This window comes from Molothrus ater, chromosome 1, assembly GCF_012460135.2.
Source record: "Molothrus ater isolate BHLD 08-10-18 breed brown headed cowbird chromosome 1, BPBGC_Mater_1.1, whole genome shotgun sequence".
Classification (NCBI taxonomy): Eukaryota; Metazoa; Chordata; class Aves; order Passeriformes; family Icteridae; genus Molothrus; species Molothrus ater.
Window position 1 is genome coordinate 111,257,319 of NC_050478.2, and position 13,333 is coordinate 111,270,651.

At 41.3% G+C, this 13,333-nt stretch overlaps 1 protein-coding gene across 1 annotated transcript in view; it reads right to left on the reverse strand.

Annotated features, from left to right (window-relative positions):
- Window positions 1-13,333, reverse strand: part of PRKDC (protein kinase, DNA-activated, catalytic subunit) — an 82,895-nt gene that overhangs the window by 3,294 nt on the left and 66,268 nt on the right. Inside the window, 10 exon segments of the mRNA XM_036403886.2 lie at window positions 1,843-1,932; window positions 3,810-3,902; window positions 4,252-4,472; window positions 4,743-4,810; window positions 5,353-5,557; window positions 8,289-8,432; window positions 9,121-9,208; window positions 10,232-10,443; window positions 11,798-11,958; window positions 12,476-12,656. Of these exon segments, the coding sequence (XP_036259779.2) occupies window positions 1,843-1,932; window positions 3,810-3,902; window positions 4,252-4,472; window positions 4,743-4,810; window positions 5,353-5,557; window positions 8,289-8,432; window positions 9,121-9,208; window positions 10,232-10,443; window positions 11,798-11,958; window positions 12,476-12,656 (1,463 nt within the window).

A 13,333-nucleotide genomic window follows, 5' to 3' on the forward strand; every position in this document is an offset into this window, starting at 1 on the left:
GTGTGGCTGGACAGTGTTCAGGTGGAAAGGGACCTGGGGGTGCTGGTCAACAGCCACTTGAACATGAGCCAGCAGTGTGCCTTGGTGGCCAAGAACGCCAATGGCATCCTGGCCTGCATCAGGAATAGTGTGGCCAGCAGTACCAGGGAGCTCATTCTTCCCCTGTACTTGGCAATGGTGAGGTCACACCTTGAGTGCTGTGTCCAGTTCTGGGCCCCTCAGTTTGGGAAGGACGTTGAGACGTTTGAGCGCGTCCAGAGGAGGGCAACAAGGCTGGTGAGGGGCTTGGAACACAAGCCCTGGGAGGAACGTTTGAAGGAACTGGGGTTGTTTAGCCTGGAGAAGAGGAGGCTTAGAGGTAACCTTATTGTTCTCTACAACTCCCTGAAGGGAGGCTGTAGACAGGTGGGGCTCGGTCTCTTCCGCTGGGCAGCACTGACAGAACCAGAGGACACAGTCTCAAGCTACGTCAGGGAGGGTATAGGTTGGATATTAGGAAGAAATTTTTCACCAAAAGAATAATAAAGTACTGGAATGCTCTGCCCAGGGAGGTGGTAGAATCACCATCTCTGGACGTGTTTAAAAGAAGACTGGACATGGCACTTGGTGCTATAGTCCAGTTGAGGTGTTAGGGCATAGGTTGGACTCGATGATCTTAGAGGTCTCTTCCAACCTCATTATTCAGTGATACGCTTGTGACCGCAGCAGCGTGTGGTGCTTATTCCAGTAAACAGTACAGGAAGCCACAAAGGGCTCATGCCCCCAGTTTCATCTGATTTTACAAGTACCCCACCCTCCCTCTTTCTCCCAGCAGTTTTTTCCAAGACTGACATTTCTAAATAAAAAAGAATATGTGGTTTTGTGTATTTTCCTCCAAATTAAGTTGATGGGTTAAGTTTTAATAAAGCAATACAATCATGTTCTTTCTGGCTGGACAGTCTCTTCCAAGCAGAGGAATTAAGGCCCCAGTTACATCTCTCAGCAGCAGGCTGAGGCTATACTGACACTAGAGAGTAGCGCAGCAGAGGGGAAGCAACAGAACTAAAGGACTGGTGCTGAGGGACTCATGCCATGCAGATTTGGGGAAGGAGGCTTTGTCCTAGCCCATATCCAGTTCTGAATGCTTGTGAGAGCTAACATGTGCCGGGTGCTTTCCTTCCAGTCTACTTCCCTCTGAAAGGAGCAGAATTGAGAAATAGAGGACAGCCCTTTGGTGCAGCAGACTGGAGATGAGTGGGGGTGATTGGGAATTACTTCAAAAGCACATTCTGGATCTGAATACAAATATTAATTCAGTTAAACAAGTCAAAGTTTTCCTTTAAAAAGCAAGACACTTGGTTAAGCAGGTTATGAGCTTATAAGAAATGCTCTGGACACTTCACTTTACGGAGCTAGATCTAGGTAGGTGTGGAAATTCCTCTGAGAGGATGCTCAAGTCGGAACCTAAACCATCAAATATTCTTAAATTCTCTGTGAATCGTGGTGATTTTCTCTGTCCAACTTCAGCAGATGCTTGGGCTCTGAGGCAGCCTACCTAACTGCATAATCAGGAACAAGACGCCTAGAAAATAAAGTTGAAGAGCAGCATCTGCTTCTAGACACTTTCTAAAGGAAGTGAGCAAGCTTCTGGAAGCATTCCTGTACTCTGGTAGGAATTTTGGCAAGAGGAATTTTGCAAAGCATCTCCAGGAAGACAAAGCAGTAAAATGAGCAAAAACCAGCTCTAGCCATCATATCATAATGCAGATGATACTTTTTTTTGTTTCCTGGAATTTCTACATCTGTGTGAGTGTGCACACTCCAGCTTCTCTATTTCCCATGCAGTTCTCTTTTGAAACCCACCTGTACATGGCATGGTACCGAGAGATGCCCTGTGCTTTCCCACCCATCCTGGACAGCCACTCAGAATAGGTAGCACGAGGTCCTCTTGGGCTAGGGACAAAAAAAGAAGAAAAGCACTGATGATTTCCCTGTACAATCTCACCACTCTCCACTTGGTTATCCACAGGCTGTGTGCTGCTCTGACCCATGAGATCTTTATGCAAAGGAAAAGTCAGGAAGCTACAGCCTACATTAATTTTAGCCTTGCTATGGAAATGAAGTTTATGCAGAGTACAGGCTGATCCATTCATCTCCTTTGCCCCAGTTATGAAAACACTTCAGTCATATCAGACATCTCAAAGGTGTTATTTTGTCAATAGTAAGTACCTCCAGAAGAAAGATCCAAAATAATTTCTGCAGGGAGGGAAAGTTATTTTTGACAGTCTTGTAGCCTTTGAAAAGCATTATGTAGTCTGCCACAGTACATGCTGCCCTTTGTCCTTCCAAATGGGCAGGGAATGCAGGAAGGTAATTTGGTATCTCCTCAGAGTGCACAAGAGAGGAGGAATAGGTGCTTGGACTTGGGGTATAAATCCATAAGAAGCCAGTATTCCTTAGCTGCACTGCTTATGAAATAATTTGATATCTTTCTCCCATCAAAACTAAACACATCAAACCTTAAACTTCTATTTCTCAATTTAGCAGAGCAGCCACCTCCTCTCTTCCTTCCAAAGTATGTTTTGAGATAGAAAATGCCATTTCCATTTAAGAAGCATTTATCAGTTATAGACTGTAACCCATCACTTTGGGATAAAGGATTTCAAAAATTCAGAAAGTTGTTCCCCCCACCCCAACCAAAATTTTCCTTTGTGAGGGCTGTCACTTAACTATAGCTCAATATAAAATGTCTCAATTGTCTTGATTGAATAACATATGGGAAAATATTAAAGTCTATATACACAATAAAGCAAAGGGTTTTTTTTTAATAAATTATGACCTGATTTTAGAAATACACTGATCTTCTGCACTGAGCATATTATAAATTTCCTCCCCTCACAAGATGGTTCCATGTGAGTCTTCTTTCACTTTCCCACTCAGTGAATCGAGATCAACATAACATCACTGCTGTTCACAACAGTGAATCAGACAGCAGTAATGCAGGAACTCTAGCAGTTCCTAAACTGCTCACAAATCAAACAACCATAGAAATAAAGACTCTTTGGAGTGCAACCTCCACGCTGGAGCTTCCTCCAACCTGCCCCATAAATGTTAACTAGTAAAAATAAACGGTGACAACACTCAGACAAACCCAAACAGAGATTATGTAACTGAGAACCACATTTGTAAATTAAACCACATTTGTAAATTCCAGGACAGAACTAGGCTGAAATGCCAGAATTAAATAAATTTTACAAATATCCAACCTGCAATTACAATCACAAGAAAGCAATGTAATTTATTCAAACCCAGCATTTGTATCATGTCAGAGAAAGTGCTCTGTTACAGTTGAGTTCTGTGCATTTGCTGCCAAGTTCCATCCCCCATCACTGACTCACTGCTGAACTCAGGTTCTCAATAGCTCTGCCTCTACTCCCTTCCCCTGCCCCTCATTGACCTAAGTCCATTTCCTGCCTGATCAAATCAAGAGATCAAAATCCTCTGCTTGTAAAATCAATCTGCTGATAAGGAACTGGTGATGATAATGACGTCACACACAGATTATAATTATAAGCCTCTTGTTTAAACAAGCTGGGTGGAGGATATTCCAGCTACAATGCCACTCGTTAAACAAACAGTTGCCAATTACTAATTTGGGTCAGGAAGTACAAACTGCCTCCTTGCTTATAAATGCTTTTCTTTTATTCTTTAATTACAAAAAAAAAAAAAAAAAAAAAAAAGGAAAAAGAAAATCCCCACAAGACTGTCAGTTATCCAAAAACCCATTAGTAGTGGTTTCTATTAGAGCAGACAGCTAAAGCAAGCATCACCTGTAATAGCTGATATCTTCCTCTTCAGACATACTATTTTTAAGGAATTCTTTTAAGGTACAAGTATTTTCCAGCCACTTGATGAGTCCTAGCCTGAAACAAAGTAAGTCAGAGATAACAAGTAGCTTTAGAGGAACACCACAAATGGGAAGTAATACATTGCCTGTTAAAAGAAGTTTAAAAGCTACCAATTTAAATATACTCTGAAAAAAACAATTTCCAGGCAAAGCAATTTCAATGTTGTTTAAAAGGAAAAGGAAAAAAAAAATTAAGCCAAGGCACAAAACACTCTCAATCTGAATCTGGCAAAGCCCTCTGTGGCTTGCCTCTTCTTCTCCAGGCTCAATCTCAATCTGAATCTGGCAAAATTCTCACTTTCCAACATCCCAAAACTAACAGATGTTAACAAAAGGATTTCTGTCCCTTCAAGATAAATGCCTACCTTGTTGTCATGGGGATGACCTGGTAAGTTTTTAACTGCATATTTCTTTGGCTACATGTAGCATCTTGGGAAAGGATAATGTTCATTACATCAAAGAGCTGCTCAATGCGTTGGTCTTGTCGCAGGTCTTCCCCACCTTTGACAAGAAAAGGATACTCCCGCTCATCGCTGCCTCGGATCGTTATGCGTTTTGGCTTCCTCAAGGATTCCATCACACTTATCTTGGAAAAAGACAGGAAAAAGAAAAATATTTGTGACAGAAGACTTGGTCTTACAGAATCATCGCTGGAATTAAGCATATCTGTCATTCCTAGATGACATAATCGAGTTACTCAATTATAACAGAAAAACAAATGCCCACTTGCAGCCTTTCCTTTGTATGCTGCAAGATGTGTAAACAAGCAATGACCCTGCTACTGCCAAATTCTTCAAATGCTACATGGACACAGATTTATACCACACAGGATTCTGACTCAATTTTAAAAACATACCCGTTCATCAAATCCAGAGATTTTTGCGTGGTACTCTGGCAGTGGTTTCCCTTTTCCATCGTACTGACCTGAAGTGGTAGTGGAAAAAAAATATTAGTACATAGCCTGATGTTATTTTAAAGTGTGTTTAACACCAGAACACACATCCAAACGTTTTGTCAAACTGGTAGAATGACAACTATGAATAAAATATTTTTAAATGCGTAAAAAAGATCCAACATACATATAGTATGATTTTATCTGTGAATTACTGATACCCTCTCTTTGTTTAGCTGTTAGAATGGAGCTCTTGCTGGTTTCAGAAGACACAGCCTTTTTTGAACTAGATTTAAACATGTATTAGATTTATATATCAGATTTCCCAGAGTCAGGCCCTTAGAAAAATACTAAATTCTTAGGTAAGAGATATAAGCTTAGATACAGTTTTAAAAATCAGGACTACAGCTTAAGAATGGATTTAAGAGATAATGAGTGAATAAAATTATTTCAAGTAGGGCCAGATAAGGCTTAAGGCCAGAAAAAAGGGTCATATAGCCAATATAAGAAATGAAGTTCAAGAGCAACTTTCTTGTAAGGGACAATTCACCATTGACACTGAACAGGAACTTACCAGGAACCTCCAGTTCACTCCTCAAGAACTCAGCTTTGAATTCGCTCATCCATGGTGAACATTCTTTGAGGTTCCCAGGTTCTTTATGGGTTTTGTTCATTTTTGAGTGGAGAGAAGCTGCAATTGCATCGAAGTCACTAGTCCTCATATCCAACAGTTCTGAACCACCTCTGCCAAAATGATGATCCAGGTCCTTCCCAAAAGCCTAACAATCATTTATAGAAAGGAATCCTGTTTACACAGTGCTAGAAACTACACAAGAGCACCAAAAGGGCACCTTCCTATCTATATACACGGCTTGTCTTGATATTAGAAAGAAATTCTTAATATAAACCAGAACAGGTTGCCCAGAGAAGTTGCAGATGCCTCATCCCTGGAAGCATTCAAGGCCAGGTCGGAAGGGGCCCTGAGCAACCTGGTCTAGTGGGAAGTGCCTCTGGCCATGGCAGGGGTGCTGGAACCAGATGATCTTTCAGGTCCCTTCCAACCCAAATCATTCTGTGACTCTGAGAAATGTTTTACATGTTTTATTTACCATTGGATTTATTATTCATGGATTTATTACTGCCTAGCAATAATTTTGGACATAGAATGCATAAACCCATATTTTAAAGTATTTTAAATATCCTGATATAGGAAAAGAGCAAAGTTTTGGCCACGGATCCATTTAATGAACAAAGTAAGTATTATCTACAAATAGTTAACTGAATTGACTTCCTGTATTCATAATTCAAGGTTCTAGAAAAACCAAATGTTCCTTCTTGGACTGGGTATTAATGGCTTGGAAAGATGTTTTTTTCATTGCCTGATCATTTTTCTATCAAGCTATGAAGACACAGCTATTTCACTGAAGTAAATGAAAATACAAAAACCATTATCCTTTTGAGGAGACTGCTACAGTCAAAAACATCTTTATCACTAAATCCATTCCCAGATTATGAGCCTGAAGTACTCTACATAGTAATTTTATGTGTCAGTCAAGAGAGACAACTTGTTTTTTTCCCCAGCAAGGACACTAGAAATGGTACAGTTATTCTCACAGCACACTTTGTTTCTTCATAATAATGCATCACGAAAGCAAAGACTTCAGAGCCTGTGCACCACCACCTTGTCTCTCTTCTGCAGCTACTCTCTGCTCTCTCCCCTTTACCAGAGTGGAACAACCTTGATATCCCTCTCCAGCATCTCCCTTGCTCTTCTCCCTGTGTCTTCTAACACTGCACATCTCAGTGTTTTGAAGAGCCATGGATATTTTTTTTTTGGTGTGGGCACACATATAATCCAAACAGCTTTTGTGCTTATGCCTGCTATGTCCCTTGCTGTGCATGTACCCTGTAAAGCTGCTCCCCTCTCCCTACCCCCACCCCTGTCACTGGCACATCCTGCACATTCTTATCCCCCCACTCTTAAGTTTGAAGTCATTATCATCAAAGACCCATCTTATCTCAGAGCAGCACATTCAGAGGGCTAGTGTGCCCCTAAACTCCCAATTACCCTTTCTGCTTCATTATCACCTCACCTCCTGACTCCACCTTACTCTCATCCTCCACCTTTCCCACTCATGGGGAAGGAATCTCCCTGCAGACACCCAGGTGAGTTTATCTAATGCTAATGTGACATAAGGATGGCCACAACGGGAGACAGCTGGATGCACCCCGCCCTGGCCACGGGGCTGTGCAGACACAGACAAGCATACAGTCAGGACCTCCTTCTACAGGAGTATCACTCTCCTGCCCTCAGCAATTTGCACCTCAGGGATTTCTGGACCCGGGAGTGTGCATTTATATGCAAAAGCTCTTAAAGCACTGCCCCCTCTCCATGCTATTGCTTGCTTGCTATGTGAACCCATGAAAGCACCTAACACCCTGCAGCAGGAGTTCAGGACCTAAATGTGCACCGAATGAGGAAACACTTCTCACTGGTCTGAACCTGCCACTTCCATAGAGCATCTACTTCCTGTTCAGTGCTCCTGATAGAATCATACAATTGCTAAGGTTGGAAAAGACCTACAAGTTCACCAAGTCCAACCATGGGACTGATGTTAAGAGTTTCACTGTAGCTGGCATCATTGCATCTTTTCCAGCTGGAGGAATGCTAAAGTTGCTTGTGCAGTGGTTACTCTGTACCTCTGATTATTCTTGCTACTTTGAACCTCCTCCAATTTTACTGTATCTGTGTGGAGAATACTGCAGACGAGGACTATAATGTTCAAGAAGCCAGAGTCAGAGAAGGCTGCTATGCCAATGTATGAATCTATGTTTAGTTCTCTATTCTTAATAATGATGAGCATTTGCTTTTCTTTCTTGACTACCCTTGAGTTTTCACAGCTGATGTTTTCAAGGAACCACCACAAACCAAGATTTTGTTCTTGAACTGCAATAGTCAGCTAAAATATGCAGAATTTCTATATGATACTAGGGTAATTACATTTTTTGCCACATGTGTCACTTCATTTTCTATGCTGATTTTCACCACTTTGGAATTCAGTCAGTTTTGTAAAGTCTTTTCTTTAATTCTTCATAGTCGTAATTCTTCTGTATAAGTAACTTTGTATCGGCAGCAAATCTGAGAAGTATAATACAGCAAAACTCCCTAAGGTGCTCATAAATCCTTGGCAGCAAGGAACAAAAAACAAAGCCAGATTCCCACGGATGATTAGAGGCTCAGGTCCTAAGAACCTGGCAACATTCAGGACAGGAGAGGTGGAAGCTGTATAAGACAGTACATTTATCCCTGCAGGGCAGTTAGAAGTGGAAAGTGAACTATGTTAAGTCCATGGCTTCTAGCAAAGAAATCCCAGTCCTGTACTCCTGACTAGATCAAGTCTCATCAAGTCCTGCAACACCTGTAAAAGCCGTGATCTGGTTCCCTCTTTTGACTTTCTATTCCCTTCTAGAAAAGCCATGATGCCAACACTACCCAGTAACCACATATACCTGAATAAACCTTTTCCTCATCAATCCAAGGCCAGGATTCTCCAAATTTCCCAGATTCTTGTACATTCCTTCATACATTTCCTTAAGCTTCTTTTTATTTCTCTGAGGCTTTGACAACTCATTTCTGACATCCTCAGCCCAATCCTGCAAAGAGAAGAAAACAGATGAGTACTGAGAAAAGATTTATTGACCCTAGCTCTTCAGTAGGCCAAGCAGATTGCACTGGGGTTACTGTATTTACTAATAGTCAACTATTGTGTGTCTTTTGACAAAATAAAGAGCAACCAAAAGACTGTGGAAATATTTTCCTTTTGTTGTGTGTCTTGATAAAATATTTCTACTTTATTATGATAGTTATGTTTACTGCCATAGTGTTTGGTGCTGAGAAAGCCTCTGTGAGGCCAGGAGTGGCACAAAACACAGGACAAGAATCATTTGGACAAACAAGTCTGAACATAGTCAGGGATGCCCAGCAGGGAAAGGGCATAAGAACACAAGTAGTCCAAAATTATAAAGATGGCCAGAAATGATAATTCTGTAAGGGTTTCAGAATGATTAAGGAAGACTGACCGTGGGGCAGGGCACAGACCCTGAAGGGGAAAGCTGAAAAGGGCTGGAGCAGAACATCCAGCTGGCACAAGGGAGGGAGTCCATCACCAGTGAAAGCTGCTGACAGGCACCCCGACATCATCATCATCATCATCAGTTGGTGCTGAGCGAACCACTTCCTGTGGCTGTGGTGGCAACTGAACCGTGTCAGGCTCCACCTAGCACTTGCTCTCCTGAACAGAGGGAGAGGAATGAAGGGAAAGTAGGGAAAAATACACTTTACCTTGAAAATCATTACAGGATTAGAGAGCTGCTCCAGGGAGTGAACAAAATCTTGAACTACTCCTCCTCTATCCAGCTTATTCTTGATCCTTTAAATGAAGAGAAAGATGCATCACAATGCAACAGAAACTACCATCACCACCTTGCCTGCAGATAAGCAATGGTCCAGATTGTCTGCTATATACAAGAATCTGGTAAAACAATTCAGGTGTAGGTAGGTAAGACTCCCTTGGAATTCCCTCTTGGGCTGCATGACTGTTCATATGTTGACTAAATGTGCTACACAGCTCCCAGTTTTTTAATTATATGTCCCACAGTGAAAATAGGAACTTGGTGGGTGAGTGGAAAGCATGCTTGAAACAGACACAGGCACTGACCAGACCATGTACCCCTGTCATGACAGTTACTGAAGGGTGATACTGTCTGTGAAACACATGACTTGGTACTTTTATTTGAAGCAAAAATTTATTCAGCAAATGTATCAAATTTGAGAAAAAGGCAAAAAGACACCCAAAATTTTAAGAGTGGTTCTACAGCATTGTGTGATAGAAACTGATTTTTGCCTGGGGATTAGCTCAAGTGTTACCGCATGCCAAAAGGGACAAGGGAAAGCTTGTAAGAAAAGCTGCATGTTGCACACTGAATAAGCAGAGAACACCACAGCCAAGTGCTGTCATTCCCAAGATAACCTGCATCCATTTCACTGTCCTCTCTGAAGTCTGGTATGAGTGTCTATTCTACTTAAACATAGCTGCTTCCTCTTGGTATTAGAAAGATGATAAATGTTCAATACCACAGAATTACAAAGAAAAAGGCATTGTCTCTCTGTAATCTTTTTGTTTTATCTTGGGAAAACTTTTAACTTGAAACAGCCTAGGGACTGTTTCAAGGTCCCAACACTTCATAAGGTTTCATGCCACCAACCTGAGTATGCCTGACACTGACAGAGCTGATGTATTGCATTTCTCTGTGCCTTTAAACAAAAACTCAAGACTACCCTCAAATATTTCTCGTGCTCACTAAAGAAAAGAGTTTATGTAGGAAAAATAAACGAATCTGTCCACTCCTGCAAAAAAAAACATACAGAAGAGCTACTCCAGTTGCAAATTCACCTTTCTACAAACTCCTTGTTCTTGCAGCCAGCTGCAGTATCTTTGAAGCAGTAACTTTCACTGCTGATCATGAAAGGGTAGATGAGTGCCTGGGGGTAGGTATTTGCAATCTCTTCAACAGTGTGTTGCACAGCTACTGCTTCATCCTTGTCAAGTAGTGCCATCATCTGGCTAATCCAACCAATGAACTGCCAACAGGGAACCGAAGAAAGCTGCAAAAACACAGACACTGCTTTCATATTTGGTCTTCCTCAAAAACACCAAAGACAGCAAACAAACAAAACTGCTCCGTGGTGCAGCCTGACAGAGAAACGTGACAAGGAAACAGAGAATGTCAACTAGATGTGCAAAACATACCCCAATGAAGCACAGATTTAATTATTAATATCACTACTACTACCACCACTAGTGCTGCTTAATAGGTTTTCCATCATAAAGATTTGCAGCCTGTTGATCAATATAAGGCTTTACACTCAAAACTTGAGTCTTTTGTCTCTGGATGCAATGCAATAATTTTTGATCATCACATACACACAACTCAAAAATCTGAAGGAATTCAATTCCAACACCATTGGGTTAAAGTCTTGATTTGAGTAAAAAATGCCAGGAAGGAGAACACTGAAACTCCTATCACAGTTTTGTCCTTTGTTCATCTTTAAGCATTTCTAATAGAATTTAAGATCAGATTGCCAGTATTTTATTTCACAGAAAGACAGAGGATAGGATAAATAAATGCCTGGTGAACTCCCTTTCTGATTGAGACTTGTCAGCTTGTGTCAGGTTCTGTTTGAACTCCTTGTGTTTCTCCATGGCCACACCTTGTGCACCTCAGCCATTTCTGCTATTTTCTCAGCTCCCTGGGATAATGAATCCGGGTTTCTGCCTCACTTGAGTTCCTCCTCTCAAAGGGCCTGTTGCTCTGGGAGCAGCAGCACAATGACATGGGCTTGGAAAGGCAGGCAGGAACAGGCACGAGTCACAGAGAAGGTCTCAGCTTATCTGTCCCACCACAGCAGGGAAGGCTCATGCTATCCTGCCATGGAATGGCAATGGAAAGACAGGTTGTGGATGGAAGGAAAGAAGGAAGGAAGTGGGAATTACAAAGGAAGACAAAGCTGTAGTAATCTCTGAAGTGAAGAAGGACAGGGAAAGGTGGGTGACATGGAATGAGTCTGGAAAAGCTGCTGGCTTCCTGCATACAGGAAACTCAGTCTACAGGAATAAGATACATTCCTCACCCTAATGCTAACCACCTTTGTCAGCCCATTTAGATTGTTCTGAAGGAAAAAAAAAAGACAAAGCATACCACAGTTGTTCGCCAGCAACTTTCAAACAAATATTTGGAATGATAATAATGATAAAAAGCTAAATTTCCAAGAAAAATTTTCTGTCCACATTAATTCAACTCAGTAAGTTACAGAAAAGACAAGGAACAATGATGGGATAAAATTTATCTGATTTCCCTGAAGCAAAACTTACCAGTCTAACCTCTCTATGTATCCCACCCCCACCTTTAAAATTTCATTTACAGCAACATTTGCTGGCAGAAAAATTGAAGCAACTAACCTCTCGTGTCACTAGACCCAATGTCTCTGCTGGATATCTTTCAATTATTTGGAGCAGTCTAGGAAATCTCAGCCTGGCTTCTCTGGAATTCAGTTTTAAAGCTTTTATCATTTTCTCCACCACAATAGCTGGGAACTGCTGCAAATCCACAGTGTTAATTTCTGCCAAGAGACATTAAACAAGAATTATCAGAAACACCATCACTTGTTCCATGTCTTTGATCATCTGAAACATTCATCTTTACAATTTGGTATTTTTTTATCAAGTGTATTTTGTATTTTTACTTTGTTCTCCTTCCCATCTGTTTGAACTGCACACATCTGCAACACATGTACTTGGGGACTGTAAGGATTAGCTTTATCAGGAAGCTGCATCACTGCTGGTATCTTGCCTGCTTTAAAGACAAGGGCTGCTGTGGTCTGGGAAGGAACAAGGGAAGCATCTGCTGGATATGATATATTTATCACAACTAAGAGTGAGACTACAAGTGATCCACTAGTACCAAAGCCAGCAGGAGCAGAGGAGCTGAAAAAAGGCATACAAATGATGCTGAACTGGAGGTCAAACTGCTCCACTGAAATTCAAGCTGTGCTGCTCACAGAGATCTCCTGGGTACAGCAAAAGCTCACGGACCACAGACAAATACCTCTCACAAGCTTAGGAGAAATCCTGACTCACCAAGCAAGCCTTCCTCTTCCCTGCGCAGATACTGGTCACAGAAGCTGATCAAAGTCAGATATGCATCCACAACTCCCACCACATCCACGTGGTCCATGGAGAAGGACTGCACCTCCTCTTCAGACTTCCTCACAGCACAGCTGAAACACTGAAAAGCCTTCTTGTTCAGACCTGCCAGCACCTGAAATTCAACCATAAGAGGAAAAAAACACACATCAGTGCTAAAGTAGCATTGAACAACCCTTTCTGAAACTGGAGCTTTGTTGCAAGTCTTGAGTGGATAAAACTTTAGGTGTTTCAAGATGTTCTGAGCAGCTGATATAAAGGAAAAAAATTGGAATGTTATTTCTAGCAGTGATTTCCAGAACTTTAGTTTCCATAATTTTCAATAGGAATACATAAACTTAGATTAGTCTTTGGATATGTTAAGTGCAATTTTTGTCACTGCAGAAAAGTTAATGTTACTGGAACTTTTGGAAACAGTTAACAGAAAAGATAATAAAACTTTCAGGGTTTTTTCCTATTAAGACATATCTACAACATCTGCACTACAGTTACACTTGGAATTTGTGTTAAAAAAGCATGCATCAAACTATTTTGAATCTGATGCCTTTTTCTCTACCATAAATATAGTAATATTCATAATACATTTCTAATGCAGCTCATGCAATGGGTGACTTGACAGGATTCTTTACAGAATTACAGAAGCATGGAAGTTGAAAGAGACCTTCATGATATCTGTCCAACTGCCAACTCAGCACCACCACAAATACCCCTACACTGTATCTGAAAGTGCCACATCCAGATGCCTCTTAAACACTTCCAGAGATGGTGACTCCACCAGTGCCCTGGACAACT